Genomic DNA, 16738 nt, shown 5'->3' with positions numbered 1-16738 from the left:
TTTGTTTCTCTGAACGTTTACTATTTTCTCCTGCATGAATAGAACAAGCTCGGAATGAGCCTCAAGGCTCAAATGAGCCACTTAAGTCACTTGTTTTCCATGTAGCGCAGCATTACACTCCAAGTCCAAAGGGAAGTAGTTAGGCCCAAAACTGAAGTCAGTCAAGTGTCCGATCTCTTCACCAAGTCCTCATTGGCTCTGGAACTGAACCCTCGTCTTTGTCCCGATTCTCCAGCCTTCTCCCAAAGTGTGCACTTGCCCACATTCTCCCATGGATTTAAAGGCCAAGTGCAGTCCAAAACGTGATTTTCCTGTTTTATATATATATATATATATTTCTACACTATGGAGGTTGGAATAATACTGTGAAATTGTGAAAATACCCTTTTAGTGTAAGACCTGTTTGAAAAGACCACCTAACATGTCAGCCTTTTTTGGTGGGATGGAGTTTTGACCTGCCTGGTGACATAACCAGGAGGTAAATTAGGTGCTAGACCAATAAGAGAGCTCCAACCTCTCTGCCAATAACAGCTAGTTTTCTCCCTCCCCACTCAGACCACTACCAGAGAGTCCTGGCAAGATAATTGCTTGAGAAATTGCTCTTTGCTAAGAAGCTATTTTTGTTTTGATCATGTTAATTAAACACAATCACAGTAAGATACGTAATTGTTACCCAGAAATTAGTTGATTTTGAGATAAATACGGCTGCATTGGGCCTTTAACAATGGTGAAAACTGGAAACTCCCTCCAGCCAATGCTGATAGCAATCCCACAGTGAGTGTGAAGTGCACACCTCTGGAATCGGACCGCAGCCTTAAGTCTCTGGAACTAGAATCTGTCTAGTTCCCCTCCTCCACAGTTCTGCCAAAGTATTCCTTCTGGAACTGTTGGAACTCATCCTCTGTGAACACAGACTTCTCCTCTGGAGCTTTCTTGACCGTGCGGTCCGGACGGTGGCGAGACTGCCGGCCTGAATTCTGGTTGACGATCTGAAGGGGAATAAGAGGGAAGGCATTAGTCTTCATCATCATCATCATCATCCGTTAGACTACGGGATTCACCCATAAGAGGGTCACGTTTATTAAGCACTTAACAGAAGAAAAATGGACTGAAACAGGAAGAGACTACCTGGATCTATCCAAATTTGCTTTCCGTTGCAAAATGTTAAAACATTTTTCCGTTCTGTGCCCTATTGAACACGACCCAGATGTATCTGCAGTTATTTTACCAAATCAATCAAAAGTCATGACGGGAGCCAAAGACCTCAACCAACTATCCTCCATACTAGTAGTAGGAGTAGTAGTTAGAGGGCATGACATTTGAACTGTCAGACTGTCTCTTACCTTCATAGTGTCGGAGTCTGTAGCTCTGAAGCCCGTCCCCAGGAAGTACAGCAGGTTGGAGCTCAGATGGCTCTTCCCCTGCTTCTTCCTGAACTCCTCTGGAAACACAAAGACATGACATCACAGTTCAGAGGTCAAGACGAAGTCCATGAGACAGACACTAAATGATATGACCCTATGAGGAGTTCGCACAGACTGACTATCCATAATCTATTGAAACACAAGATGGAGACAAAAGAGGATGGTAAGGAGTCGGCCCATGAGGCTGACACACTGACACCAGGTTTACAGACAGACTAGACCAGGGTTCAACTGGCGGCTCGTGGGACTCTATTGATTTGATTAGTGTTTCATTTATTATTGGACATCAGACTGTAAAAACACCAGCAAATCAGCTCGAACTGATTTTAATTTTCAAGTTCCAAAAGTATTCCCACATATAATAGAGATACTGTTTGTGATCGTATACAAAATGTAAGCAAGGTTTGAAATGATTATGTTTTAGTCAAATATTATATCTGTTTGGGCTTCTTGCGGTCATAATTACAAATTATTTGTAATTATGTTCCGGCCCCCTGACCATCCGCTCAAGAAAATAAATTGGCCCGTGGCTGAATCTAGTTGCTGAACCCTGGACTAGACCAGGATGCTGGTACACTGACACCAGTTTCACAGACAGACTAGATCCCTCAAACGCAACTCTGTACCTCCACGCCAGTTCCACTGCAGTTTTTCATTGTTCCCCTCTAATCAGGGACTGATTTAGAGACCTGGGACATCATAACACAATTTGAAGTCATATGGGGTAGAGTCTTACAAGTATTAGAAACAACATTGGGTGTGGATACGATGGGAACATGTGGGTCTGAGCAAGTGTGATTTCATTCATGTTTGTGGAAATGTATGTAAATGTTAAGTTGTTTATTGTTTTTGTCTATGTATGTTTTTGTTTGTTGTAAAAAAATAATACTGAAATAAAACAGAAAAAAATTAGTTAAATAACATTTGCAAATTTTTTGGGACCTGGGACACCAGGTGGGTATAATTCATTATCAGGTAGAACAGAAAACCAGCAGGCTCCGGACCTCATAGGGTAAGAGTTGAATACCTCTGGACTACCCCTGAAGTCAACAAATAGCTAAGAGAAAAACATGATCCTCAACCCAAGAAAAACCAAACATTCTAGCTAGTTGCATGACAGCAACCAGAACATAGAAATAGAATGAACAGAGACCATAGCAATAGAATGAATAGACTGTATTTATATGTACCAGACCATCCCTACATTAATTATTGCGTTTGTTTTTCTGCACAGTGCACAGAATGTTGTGCCTCTGAACGTGTCGAGCCACTCACCCACGGCAGACTTGATCCTCTTGTCTTTGACGGTGGCCTTGCTCTTCCCCGGACCGAGACGCCCCTGCAGCCGCCGGACCTGCCTGCTGACGCCCTGACGGTTAGAGCTCACCAGACCCATCACCTCAGCCTTGCTTGGGGTGTGCTTCTTCTTGGCCGCGCTCTTCTGCTTCTTGCTACCATCTGACACCGCGGAAGGAGGGAGGGAGAAAGAGGAAGAGAGAGAGACATTTGTGTAGGAGACATTTTGGACTGCTTATATTATGTGCTCATGTGTGTTGTGTATGTGGTCTGTCTAGGGATGTTTCACATGGGGTAATAGGTCACTGGTCACGTGTAAATAGGCACACTGTGGTGACCAGGAAGTGTTAGCACAGATGACACTACTTTGCATAGAATAAATACCGTAACGTTACAATGTGAACCCTAACCCTATCATGTTCTAAACACACCAACACAGTCGTGAAGAGGGCACGACAACGCATCTTCCCCCTCAGGAGGCTGAAAATATTTGGCATGGGCCCTCAGATCCTCAAAGTTCTACAGCTGCACCATTGAGAGCATATTGACTGGCTGCATCAACGCTTGGTATGGCAAGTGCTCAGCATCCGACCCCAAGGCGCTACAGAGGATAGTGCATACAGCCCAATACATCACTAGGGCCGAGATCCCTGCCATCCAGGACCTCTATACCAGGCGGTGTCAGAGGAAGGCCCTCAATTGTCAAAGACTCCAGCCACCCAAATAATAGACTGTCCTCTCTGCTACTGCACAGCAAGCGGTACCGGAGTGCCAAGTCTGGGACCAAAAGTCTCCTGAACAGTATATAGCCTTGTTATTGGTATTCCATTGTGTTAGCTACTATTTTCCTTTTAGCAAATGTTTTTTTTTTTTTTTTTTTACTTTTTAACTCTGCATTGTTGGGTAAGGGCTCATAAGTAAGCATTTCACGGTAAAATCGACACCTGTTGTATTCGGCGCATGTGACAAATACAATTTTATTTGAAGAAAGGTGCATTCCATAGGCGTTCTAGTGAGACCGGTCTCACTACAACACGTATGAAATGCACCTTTTTTTCACGTTGTAACATTACGGTATTTATATTATGCAAAGTATCTGTATGTCTTTCATCTGCAATAAATAGGACTAAAGATCTATGTCTGGAATGCCAATTGAATTGTCATAAACTGCTCTCAACCTGCGCCAGTGGTGTTTCATACATAGCTATAGCTTCGATGCAGCTAAGAGAGTTTTTACGTTGTGCTGGACTCTACACTTTCTTGGTTGCATTGAAGCTAACATAGCTAGCTCGGTCATTCCTACAATGCGGTGCCATTTGGACCACAAACCTATTTTTTTTATAGTACTTGAACATTTTTTGGTGCATTTTCCAATTTGTTAGGTGCATAATCCTAACAGGGTTGAAATGTTGAGCCTAAATTAGCCATAGCTCTGTGAATGAGCAAGGTTGAGCTAGCATAATGCTGAACACCTGAAACAGGATTTTAACTTCTCTATCAAACATATTTTAACATTCTGATTTTATATTTCGCCTAAGAGGGTGGATATTTATGAGTTGGACATACAGACTAACAACATGAAACATGGACAAATAGATAAAACTGAGTGTTTATATTTATTTAGCTTTGCACCATAGTTTTCCCATCAAATAAATTATGACACTTCCTGAATGTGGTGTCATTGTAGGAAGGGGTTGTTTTCTTAAACGGAGAATTACAACAAACTAAAAAGGGTGGAAAGTGATATCAGGGAAACACAGAAAATCTATAATAACAAATATAATAATCATGAAAAAACGTTATTGATTAAAGATTTTAAAGATTTTAGGCTTATATTTCTTGTGGAAGTTGATAAATAACACCTGGGGACAAAAACGCCTACATCTACTGACAAAAAGTGTTTAAAATGCATAAAATTCCCTTTCAGAATCCATATTTGTGTGTTTTTATGGTAAAGGACACCCGACCTTATACTTAAAGCCTTTAGGAATGCACATTTTACACTAAATAAGAACTGATATTTCCTAGGGACGGAAAAGGCACGGCAAAATAGGAATGACCCAGCTAGCTAATGAAACGTTGGTTACTGTAGATCATTTACCTTTTATGTCATCGCTTAGCAACTCCAGTCCCTTCCGAATCATTGATGCCGACATGTTGATATGCACTTTACTTTTTAAATAACAAACATGTGAACAAACGTTAGGATTTCTCCAGCAAATCTAGCAAAAGTATCTTGCTTCTGTAAAAAATAACATGTGAGTTCAACATCCGGCGAAGAGTGTTTGGGGATAACTACTCGGGTGAAAACTATTTTCAAGGTGCACATCTCAAAATAGTTCCGGATTGTTGTCAAAATACCTTTCACTTTTGCAAAAATGATGACATGTCATAGAAAACAAATAAGGTAATGCTTATGAAGTTATTTAGCCTTATTATTATTTAGACCTTATATAAATACATGCTTTAGAAAGTTCATGATCTGATTCTATTTGAATTGGTTGTGGATACGGTGGGAACATGTGGGTCTGAGCAAGTGTGACGCCATTAATGTTTGTGGAAATGTATGTAAATGTTAAGTTGTCTATTGTTTTTGTCTATGTATGTTTTTGTAAATAAAAGATTACAAATTAAAAAACATGACGGGAATACCGAGTAGGCAATTTATATAAAGTTGCCTCGCTGTGAATTTTGATGAATGTCTGCTGGCCATATGGTAACGCCCCCATTCACTTTCAGCTGTAACTACAGGCTGTGCATTGGGGGCGTGTTATTTCTCCCGGGACAGCGCTCTCTCTCTCTCCATAAAAACTGTATCTCGTTCTACCTGTATCACCTTTGAAACCGCCGGGAATTACACGTTCTACGATGGCGCTCCAAGCGAGGGCTATCGTCGCGTCCAAGTGGCTTCTCGATGCCGTCAAAGACCAACGGGTTGGACCCAAACTCCGCGTCTTGGACACGTCTTGGTACTTACCCAAACTCAGGCGCAACGCCAAGAGCGAATTCAAAAAGAGGCATATCCCGGGTGCAGCCTTCTTTGACATAGACCAGTGCTGCGACAAAACTTCTCCGCTAGATCATATGCTGCCATCGGAGCGCATTTTTGCAGATTATGTTGGAAATTTGGGAATTGGGAACGATACGCACGTCGTGGTCTACGATGCGAGCAATTTCGGCGCGTTCTCTGCGCCCCGAGTTTGGTGGATGTTCCGAGTGTTCGGCCACAGTTCTGTATCGGTTCTGAATGGAGGACTCAAAAACTGGGCGAACGAGGGACTTCCAGTGAGTGACCGGTACTCCCGACCCGAGCAGACGGAGTTTAAGGCCTCTTTGAACCGCTCCTGGGTGAAGACGTACGAGGACATCCTGGATAATCTGGATAGTAAAGAATTTCAGGTGGTCGATGCCAGACCAGTGGGGAGATTCAAAGGGGTGGATCCAGAACCCAGAGACAGTGAGCAGCACACACACACTGAAAGTGCATGGATGTTATTTCACACACTGTAAATGTGTCAGGTCAGGTGAAATAAAATGTATTTGTCACGTGCCGAATACAACAAGTGTTGACTTTACCGTGAAATGCTTAGTTACCCTTTCCCAACAATGCAGAGTTAAAAAGTATTTTATTTTTTTTATGCAAAAAAAAGAAGAAATATTAACACAATAAAGGTGTAGCCTACAATCGGTGTATAACTAGCCATAACTTCAAGTACTGAGGCCTACTCATGTCACCTTATCAGTAGCACATTTAGCATTTGATCAATGCTGCTGATAGGTCAACAGACCAAGGGTTCCAACTGTGAGGGACATAACCAACAACCCATTTGACCTATAATCAATAACACAATCAATAGGCCTAGACGAACTACTGATCAGCTCACTCATGAGATGACCCAAAATCAATAACACAATAGACTGACAGATTGCTCATGTTAGATGACCCAGTTTCTCTCAGCTGGCAAGTTGAGATCGAAGAAGAAGAAGATGATGATGATGATGGGTGTGTGTTATCTACTGCATGAGGACTTTGTCTGATCCTGAGGCACAGAGCTGCTGAGTGTGTGACTTCCTCCTCGTACACTGGCTGTATCCCCAATTGGCATCCTATGGTGCACTACTTTTGACCAGGGCCCATAGGGCTGTGGTCAAAAGTAGTGCACTATGTAGGGAATAGGGTGCCATTTGGGATGCACCCTTGGTCTGAAATGTTACTTGCTGCCTGTCAAATCCTTTCTTCCTCTGTCCTTGTTTCCTCAGTTCCTCTCCAAAGCTCATTGGAGGAGAGGATCCAAGGTCCTTCCTTCGGACCTCTTCCTCCAATGAGCTTTGAGTGGAATTGAGGAAACGAGGACAGAGGAAGTAATGATTTGCACAAGATGACGTTTACAGACGCAGCCATAGGCCTCCTTTGTTTGCACAAGCTGATAAGCAAACATGGAGGTTGGGTTATAAATCAGAACATCTGTCAGCACCATTGTGTACCATACACACATACGCATGCATGCATGCACACTGTAGTGAACGGAGTGGACACATAACATATAGTAGTAGTCTGAATACAATTATGTAGATTTGATTGTTGCACTTGATTGGTATTGTACCAGTTTTGTGATGCTCTATCCATTCTAAGTGTTCTAATCTACCTTGTTGTGATGCTCTATCCATTCTAAGTGTTCTAATCTACCTTGTTGTGATGCTCTATCCATTCTAAGTGTTCTAATCTACCTTGTTGTGATGCTCTATCCATTCTAAGTGTTCTAATCTACCTTGTTGTGATGCTCTATCCATTCTAAGTGTTCTAATCTACCTTGTTGTGATGCTCTAGCCATTCTAAGTGTTCTAATCTACCTTGTTGTGACGCTCTATCCATTCTAAGTGTTCTAATCTACCTTGTTGCGACCCTCTAGCCATTACATTTTAGTCATTTAGCAGACACTCTTATCCAGAGCGACTTACAGTTAGTGAGTGCACACATTTTTCATTCTAAGTGTTCTAATTTACCTCTGTGGCGATAAGGTCTTATGTGGCTGTACTTTTATTTCCTCTCAAGTTGTCCCACACACACACACACACACACACATTATGTATGCCTCCTTCACATATTCAGTGTTCATCTGCCTATAAGTGTCTCTGCGGCTGGGGACATTGACCTCTTGAGTATTCTCTATTGGCATGGAAACGACACAGGAAGAGGGAGCCTTTTTAGACTAGGGAGATTCACCCACCAGCACTCACCCTTTCCTTCTGTTTGTCCTTATTTTTTCACCCATTCACTCTCTTCCTCCTCTCTCTTTCAGATACTGAGCCAGGCCACATCCCCGGCTCCATCAGCATGCCCTTCTCCTCCTTCCTCTCTCTGTCCGGTCACCTCCATCCCCGTGAAGTCCTCCAGACCATGTTCACCCAGGCTGGTGTCGACCTCTCCCGCCCGCTCTGCGTGTCCTGTGGGTCGGGTGTGACTGCCTGCCATGTGGCCCTCGCCGCCCACGAGTGTGGGCACCCTGGGGTGTCGGTGTACGACGGGGCGTGGTCCGAGTGGTACACCCGCGCCGTGCCTGAGCATGTGATCTCAGTGGGGTTCGGGAAACACTCCCCTGTGTTTGGATGAGAGGGAGGAAGGGAGAGGAACGTGTGATTGGATGAGGAGTGGAAGAGGGAGAGGGAATGTTGATTGGATGAGGGGGAGGAAGCTCATTGTGATTGGATGATTATTGGACAATAGTTAGAAACTGCCTTACCCCCGTAGGCACAGATCTAGGATCAGCGTACTCTCTCCAAATCCTAAAGGGGAAATGTAAATCTGGCCTTAGGTCAGTGTCTTGGGGTAACTGTATCCTACTGTTTGGACAAGAGGGGGGTTGGTGACTATCACAAGGGAATGTTTGGATGCTGATGTCATAGGTCAGTTGGAGTTTGAATTCACGTTAGTTAGTCAATCTTTCATTAGCCTTATCATTCACACACCTGCAATGACAGGACTATAATTTCCTCAAAACACGAGGGGAAGTGGGTGGCCCCACTGGACAATCCAGTATCTCTGCTAAACAGTGTGTGGGTCTGGTCCTCACATACAGACAGATGGGGCTGAACCCCACATGCGTACACAAACCTTAAGCCTTAAGACATTCTGTAGTCATATGAATGTAGTAAATATGGATATAAATATCAGTCAATGTTGTAATGTCACTGTGATCTTTAATTTGTTAAGAACATGGTTGAATTTTTGTATGTATCTGATATTAAAAATAAGTTCTATAATAACTATTAAACCTCTTTCTCTTTTAGCTATATAGATAAAGCACCTGGATAGGGTTGAAATTGATGTTCATTACATGTTAAATAGTCTCTTTTTGTAGTTGCTTGTGGAGGAGAAAAGAGCCTGTGAAAATAAACTACTTGTTACTCCAAGGCCATACTCTGTTCATACTTTATCCACTTGAGGGCAGCAAAACATCTTATGTGGTCTCTCTCTCACTTCACACGTCACTCCACACATGTCACTTTTAAAACTTTTGCACCTGTTATTTTCAGAAAGGAATAAAAAAAAGAAAAAAAAAAGACATCTTAAAATTTCACAATAACAGAAGTAATATCTGACGCTTACGAAAAAAGGAACAAGAACAGAGACCGAAAGAAGACAACTAAAACTCCACCCCCTCTTCTGACAAAGGGAATCAAGTACAAGTAGCAGTGTTGATGACGTGTGTGTTTCAGTTGAAACCAACTGAAGCCACAGAAATCCCCTTTCAGTCAGCAATTCTCCTTTTCTGTTCACTCATTTACTTTTCAGAGAAAGCAGGCAGATGTTTTTCTAGTCAATAACGGGATGAGAGTGTGACAGTCTTGTATGCCTGACTGGTTTGAATCATCCTGTGGTGACCAATTAAGAAACGGATTCATCATCAAGCACTTGTCTTGTCCTTCAGTTCAGACTGAAAAGTAACTCAACTGTAGAGCATTGAGAAGCCTGCGTTTCTGAGACTACAAGAAGGTCCACTATACAAGGTAAGGCTCTCTTTGACTGATGCTCTCTTTGAATATTTATATACAGATGTAGGATCTTCATTTAATCACTCTTTTGTTGCTGAGAATTTTCCCGCACAGTTGGAAACGCAAACTTGTAGTGTATTCAAGGTTCAATAAGGTTTCTAACGTTTGTCATTTCCACTTTAAAATGTCAGACTTGATTTGCCCTAACGAAAAAATGTATCAATATATGTCAGTTAATTGTAATCCACATAATAATTCACATTGTTTGTGTTTGAGTGATAATTTGGAAGACACATTATTACACAGTTGAGATCCTGGTAGTGATGATGATGATGATGATGATGACTATTATCACTGAAGAGACACACAGAGAGCAGAGCTGTTACTATATTACATACACCTCTCCCATCCCAGGCTTTGGGGGTCACTGAGACGTTTAGGCTATGAGGACAGTATTCTTCGATCCTGGTCCCAGAGAACCCCAGGCTTTGGGGGTCACTGAGACGTTTAGGCTATGAGGACAGTATTCTTCGATCCTGGTCCCAGAGAACCCCAGGCTTTGGGGGTCATTGAGACGTTTAGGCTATGAGGACAGTATTCTTCGATCCTGGTCCCAGAGAACCCCAGGCTTTGGGGGTCATTGAGACGTTTAGGCTATGAGGACAGTATTCTTCGATCCTGGTCCCAGAGAACCCCAGGCTTTGAATCACTTTTTCAAGCTTTGTGCATATCTTTTTCTAAATATATATTCAATATTTTATATACACCTGTACTATATGCAGGCATTTTTGTTCTGTGTTAGTGCTGGGCTGCACCAAAACCCTGCACACCCTTTAGGGGTTGATTAGGGCCTCATTACGGAGATTGCTAGGGGTTGATTAAGGCCTCATTACGGAGGTTGCTAGGGGCTGATTAGGGCTTCATTATGGAGGGGTCTAGGGGCTAATTAGGGCTCATTGTGTATGGGGCTAGGGGTTGATTAAGGCTTCATTATGGAGGGTTCTATGGGCTGATTAGGGCCTCATTACGGAGGGGCTAGGGGTTGATTAGGGCTTTATTGTGTAGGGGGCTAGGGGTTGATTAAGGCCTCATTATGGAGGGGGCTAGGGGTTGATTTGGGCCTGGGTTTAGTAGGACAGGATGTTCATATAGGGCTGGACCAAAACCCTGCACACCTTGTGGGCCTCCAGTAGGGTTGAACTGGAGACCACTGTCCTCATTGTGGAGGGGGTTAGTGTGCGTTCCAAATGGCACCCTATTCCCTATATTGTGTACTACTTTTAACCAGGGCCTATGGGGTATATAGTGCACTATATAGGGAATAGGGTGCCATTTAGGATGTAACCTAGGGGTTGATTTGGTCCAATGTTTAAGTAGGACAGGATGTACACACACAGCCACAGGTACAGAGGAAGTCAAAGACAGGAGGGGGAGGAGGGGAGAGTCAGGGAGTGAGCGTTGGTAGAAAGGAAGTCAGAGAGAAGATAGGGAGGGGGGAGGGTGAGGGTGGATGACGAGATGTGAGTGAGTGAGTGAGTGAGTGAATGAGTGGCCGTGTCCTAACACCCCTAGTTGCATTCTAAATAGTAGGCATTTGGGGTATGTGAAAAAGTTTTATAGTATGTGAAATGTCAAAACTGTAGTATTCTTTGAATGCCAGCATGTCATGCTAATATCGGCTGTTCATCTAGTAAAATTCGCTGCACACTATTGAGCAACAGAATCGTGTTTGGAAATCCATGTGTGTCTGTGAGGAGAGGTACATGATAAGAAGAAGAAGGGAGGGGGTGTTAGTATGAGGTTTGGGAGAGGATGAGAAGAGAGGTAGAGAAGAGAGGTAGAGAAGAGAGGAGGAGGGGAAGGGGGTGTTAGTGGTTTGCGGTTTGTTTGTTATTGGAAACAGCTTGTAAACATTCTGGGTAACGAGGACGTTGTGGTTTTCTTACCTGCAGCCCCTGTGTGTGTGTATGTGTGTGTATGTGTTTGTGTGTGTATGCATGTGTGCGTGAGTACTGTGTATGTGCATGCATGCAGAATGCGCTTGTGTGTGTGTGTGCATGAAGAATGCACTTGCTTTCGTGTTTGCTTTCTCTGCGATACTGACCTTTAAACTGATCTCTCAGAGGTTGATATTGTCTACTGTGCTGTTTCACTTCACTGAAGGGAACTTCCTGATGTCTGACCCAGAGACCAATGAGAGGGGACAAAGACCATCCGGGCCAGTATTCATAAAGAATCTCAGAGTAGGAATGCTGTTCTAGGATCAGATCCCCCCTGTTTATGTCACTGTGACCTAAAAGGCATAACTGATCCTAGATCAGCACTCCTACTCTGAGAGGCTTTATGAATACAGGCCCAGGACAGTAGCCTGAGTGCCAGGCTGTTTGTAATGTCATGCCAACTCACAGATCTGGGACCAGGCTATCAGGTTAAGGCAGGAAAGCCCTGATCTGGGACCAGGCTATTAGGTTAAAGGAGGACAGCCCTGATCTGGGACCAGGCTACCAGGTTAAGGCATGAAAGCCCTGAATTGGGACACACAGGACTATTGGTACATTTGACAGCGAACACGACATCACAAGGCTTCACAGCTAACAATGTACATAAACCAGTGCTGGCTGGTGGCACTTTAAATTGAAGGACAGACTCATAGTAATGGCAGGAACAGAATTAATGGAAGGGTATCAAACACATCAAACACATTGATTCCATGTGTTTGACACCATTCCATTAACTCCATTCAAGGCATTATTATGAGCCATCCTCCCCTCATCAGCCTCCTCTGATAGAAATATTTTGCTCTTGCGCAACCTTCAACCACCTATGAATTTGTTACAAACAGTTCAAAGGAATTACCAATTTTACGCAGTTCTGGTATTCCTTGTAGAATCATTATAGCCACACAGGGTGTGCACGTCTTCATTCCAGCCCTGCACTAACATATCATCCAGTTCATTAATTATCATCATCACATTCTTCTTCTTCTTCTTCTTCTTCTTCTTCTTCTTCTTCTTCTTCTTCTTCTTCTTCTTCTTCTTCTTCTTCTTCTTCTTCTTCTTCTTCTTCTTCTTCTTCTTCTTCTTCTTCTTCTTCTTCTTCTTCTTCTTCTTCTTCTTCTTCTTCTTCTTCGCCCTCTCAACACATCTTTTACCTATTAGGTGGTTGTTTATATAAAAGAGGAGTGGAGTCTCTCTAACCTTTTACTAAAAAACACCACATGAGAGAATGGTAGCAAACAGAACACTGCCCATGTATAGCTATGGAAGCTATATATATACTGAACAAAAATGTAACTGCAACATGTAAAGTACTGCTCCCATGTTTCATGATCTGAAATAAAAGATCCCAGAAATGTTCCATATGCACAAAAAGCTGATTTCTCTCATATTTTGTGCACAAATTTGTTTACATCCCTGTTAAGGAGCATTTCTCCTTTGCCAAGATAATCCATCCACCTGACAGGTGTGGCATATCAAGAAGCTGATTAAACAACATTATCACTACACAGGTGCACCTTGTGCTGGGGACAATAAAAGGCCACTCTAAAATGAGCATTTTTGTCACACAACACAATGCCACAGATGTCTCAAGTTTTAAGAGAGTGTGCAATTGGCATGCTGACTGCAGGAATGTCCACCAGATCTGTTGCCAGAGATTGTAATGTTCATTTCTCTACCATAAGCTGCCTCCAACATCGTTTTAGAGAATTTGGCAGTACGTCCAACCACCCTTACAACCACAGACCACGTGTAACCACGCCAGCCCAGGACCTCCACATCCAGCTTCTTCACCTGCAGAATCGTCTAAGACCAGACACCCGGACAGCTGATGAAACTGTGGGTTTGCACAACCAAAGAATTTCTGCACAAACTGTCAGAAACTGTCTCAGGGAAGCTCATCTGCGTGCTTATCATCCTCACCAGGATCTTGACCTGACTGCAGTTCGGCGTCATAACTGTACCTGGCAGATGGAAGACAGCGTGTATGGCGTTGTGTGGGCAAGCAGTTTGCTGATGTCAACGTTGTGAACAGAGTGCCCCATGGTGGCGGATAACATGAATATGAATAATATGTTTAAGTTTGTGCTTGGCTTGTTACTGGCACACCAGTGTGTAAGAAAGGTTGGTTAAAACAAATGCAACTTTGTTAATAACATGTATTAAGCAAATAACATTAATGTCTACTGATATGCGTTACAGTGGCTTTCACTGTGTGTGCATGGGACGTGGCGAACTGTCATTCAGGGCAGTTGGGGCAGAGCCCACCTGTTTAACCAAAAATATATATGTATATACTTTTTTTGTCCTTTTTTGTTGTTGCCTGTTTTGCATGTTATTTGTACATTCATTTGTATCACATATCAGTTTGCAAACAATATAAAAATACATGTTTTCCTTGGTCTCTTTCTTGAGTAAGGCAGCTCTAAAATGCAGGTGTTTCAGCCTAGCTTAGTGCTTTCTGTGGTGTAGGGGCAGCCAGCGAAAGCACATAGCATAGGCGTTGGTAATTTTCTCTAGTTGTGCCTTGATTGGCTCAGTGTTCTGTCACTCATGGAGACACTATGTCACCACTGAATCTACAGGGAGAGCTAGGCAGTTCAAGCCCTCTTGGGTGCTGCCATATATTTAAATTACAAGTGCCCCTCAAAGAAGGCTCAAGGTCATTGGCCACAGAAAAAATGTCAAATCATGTTATATCTACTGTAGCTTTGATTGGACTGATCATGTCAACATCATACTTTCACAATCTTAGCTAGCAAGCTTGACAAACAGTCATCATCATGAATCACCTTGACAATCTACTGGCAAGTCCTTTCCAATCCTTGTCATATGAAGAGAAAATATAGATACAACTTATTGGTGCTCATTGGCCATTGGACATAAACATTACACAACAAGTCGGAAATTGCAAATTCAACATTGAGTGGTTTGGAAAGAATAATTGGCTAACTGTTAGTGTTACAAAGTTTGACGACAAAGTTTGCCCACAAGAAGGACAACTGCGCCACGTTCAAGTGAAGACAGCGCAACAATGGTAAATCCAAAGATATGTCTTGTATACTGCTGCATAAATTATGGAATATGCCAGGGAGATATGTATGCAGTAGCTAAGAAAGTAAAACTAAGTGTATGTTGTGTAGTAAGCTGTTAGTAGCCCATGTGTCTCATCCTAAGAATTTCGTCCCTCTCCCCCTCAGAACTTAGCTTAGTGTTCTGTAGTGATGGGTCATGCGCACAAGCATCGGCTCTGAGAGCCGGCTCTTTGTAGTGAATCAGAAGAGCCGGCTCGCATCGAGTGAGAGCCGGCTCCCAGTTTTTTGCCCATTCGCTGCTTAGGTTTCACTTTCACAGAGGTCTGTTATGATTGGCCAGCATGGCGACCAGCATGCGGCATTCACGTGAGAATTAAGGATGTGTAAACAGAGAGGGGGCGGGGCAGACACACCACTTGACTCCACTGCAAGTGAAGAGAGAGACAGAGCGGACTGAGGAGCGTGTGTGCGTCTTGCATTGTCGTGTCGTTTAACTATGAGTGACACTAGAAAGCGAAGCAGCATCTGGCTGCAGTTTAAAGATATTGGGAACAAGAAAGCAGAGTGCCTTCACTGCAAAACGAAGGTCACTATAAGAGCAGGTTCCACCACAAACCTGCATAGACATACAAGAACTGTCCATCCTACAGTGCAGTTAGAGGAGAGAGGGCAAGCCAGCTCACCATCTACTGATCCTGGTGTGTCTCATACCAGAACAACAGCTGCTGTAACGTCTACTGCCATCCCCATGCGTGCAAGTATAACCTCTCCTACTGCAACTGATGTGATGGAGGGGAGACTATGTATTGTTGCCACATCAGTTCCTTCTGAGAGAATCTTCTCCAAAACAGGGCAGATACTCACGGAGAGGCGAAATCGTATCAGGCCTATCAGCCCATCCAAGCTGAGGCATCTGATCTTCCTGAATGCCAACCTGCCCTGAGGACTAATGCTGTTTGCTGGAGTTTGGTTCTGGTTTTGATTCTGTTCTGTGGATTTGTTTGAAGTTTATTGTTAATTTGTGCAATAAAAAAGTTTAATTGAAATAAACAAATGTAAGAGTGGTTTTGTCACAGAATAAATGCACAGAATTAGGCATTATAAGGTCTCTCATAAAAACACTGAAAGCAAAAGGGTTTTCAACACATAAACCATGATTTTTTTTCAAAGTTAAGGTAAAATATAGGCTACAAAAGATCCTAAATAAAGAGCCGTTCGGGAGTCGAAAGAGCCGGCTCTTCTTTGGGAGCCGAGTCAAAAGAGCCGGCTCTCAGAAAAGAGCCGAACTTCCCATCATTAGTGTTCTGACTTGGTGGTGCACATGTAGCCTATAGCCTGTTTTAGAGAAATGTCTGCATCGAATATTGTAAGCGCTTTCGTTGTCTGGTTATATGCCCCCATTATTTATCCTACGGTTCTGACTTGGTGTACAGGGAGAATACTGTAAGAACGGCCCATGTTCTGAATTTTGTCCTGTACATTTCAAAAGTGCTGAACAAATACTTAAATCGACTACTGGCGCATTCATATTTTAATCGAAATTACGGCTTGCCTCTTATCCGCTCATCGTTCCCTTATGCCATAGTTTGTATATCCCAATTGTTATATTGCTTATATAGGTCTATCTCCTTAGTACAGTATCTTATTCATCATTTCAGTCAATGTTGGAATGATTTCATTGTTTTGCTTACTTTGTGTATTATAATTAGCTCATGTGCTTTTCTTCACGAGGAGGGGATACTATATAATGTTGTTGGGTCTGTAACCATGTTTGCCAGTGACAGTCTCTTCTCATTCAAATAGTTGTTTTTTTTCAACAAAAAGTTCAGTAATAGACCCATGTAATTCCAGTTGATATTGCGAGGGTTGTTTTGTGTGCGCAAAGCGCAGTCTGTGCGTCGGTATATGGTATATAAAAGTGGATGCTAGTGATTGTATTTTTCTTACTTTTTAGAACACATAGGCCTAATAAAATAATAAAATGTTGTGCAGT

The 16738-nt window shown here is 42.8% G+C and overlaps 3 protein-coding genes across 3 annotated transcripts in view; 2 read left to right on the top strand and 1 right to left on the bottom strand.

Annotated features, from left to right (window-relative positions):
- Positions 1–378: 378 nt before the first annotated feature.
- Positions 379–5022, bottom strand: rps19bp1 (ribosomal protein S19 binding protein 1). The gene is made up of 4 exons (XM_041869720.1): positions 4822–5022; positions 2700–2882; positions 1344–1441; positions 379–989 (listed from the first exon to the last, which is right to left on the bottom strand). The coding sequence occupies exons 1-4, from the start codon at positions 4874–4876 to the stop codon at positions 840–842; spliced, it is 486 nt and encodes a 161-aa protein (XP_041725654.1). The 5' UTR covers positions 4877–5022; the 3' UTR covers positions 379–839.
- A 462-nt stretch (positions 5023–5484) lies between these two features.
- Positions 5485–9131, top strand: LOC121555862 (3-mercaptopyruvate sulfurtransferase). The gene is made up of 2 exons (XM_041869712.1): positions 5485–6177; positions 8021–9131. Exons 1-2 carry the CDS (start codon positions 5589–5591, stop codon positions 8329–8331), a joined length of 900 nt encoding a protein of 299 aa, XP_041725646.1. The 5' UTR covers positions 5485–5588; the 3' UTR covers positions 8332–9131.
- A 331-nt stretch (positions 9132–9462) lies between these two features.
- LOC121555858 (interleukin-2 receptor subunit beta) overlaps positions 9463–16738 on the top strand; it is a 16180-nt gene continuing 8904 nt past the window's right edge. Inside the window, exon 1 of the mRNA XM_045213161.1 lies at positions 9463–9728. The gene's annotated coding sequence lies outside the window, so the exon portion shown is untranslated. The remainder of the gene's footprint in view (positions 9729–16738) is intronic.

This window comes from Coregonus clupeaformis, unplaced genomic scaffold (genome assembly GCF_020615455.1).
Source record: "Coregonus clupeaformis isolate EN_2021a unplaced genomic scaffold, ASM2061545v1 scaf0083, whole genome shotgun sequence".
Taxonomy (NCBI): domain Eukaryota; kingdom Metazoa; phylum Chordata; class Actinopteri; order Salmoniformes; family Salmonidae; genus Coregonus; species Coregonus clupeaformis.
This window is presented reverse-complemented; position numbering and strand designations above follow the sequence as displayed.

Excerpts from the sequence above, each read along its gene's own strand:
- rps19bp1 (XM_041869720.1), bottom strand. The coding sequence starts at position 4,876 with ATGTCGGCATCAATGATTCGGAAGGGACTGGAGTTGCTAAGCGATGAC. Across the intron at positions 2,883-4,821 it reads GCTAAGCGATGACATAAAAG|ATGGTAGCAAGAAGCAGAAG; the intron begins GTAAATGATCTA and ends CCGCGGTGTCAG. Across the intron at positions 990-1,343 it reads CAGACTCCGACACTATGAAG|ATCGTCAACCAGAATTCAGG; the intron begins GTAAGAGACAGT and ends ATTCCCCTTCAG.
- LOC121555862 (XM_041869712.1), top strand. The coding sequence starts at position 5,589 with ATGGCGCTCCAAGCGAGGGCTATCGTCGCGTCCAAGTGGCTTCTCGAT. Across the intron at positions 6,178-8,020 it reads GGATCCAGAACCCAGAGACA|ATACTGAGCCAGGCCACATC; the intron begins GTGAGCAGCACA and ends TCTCTCTTTCAG.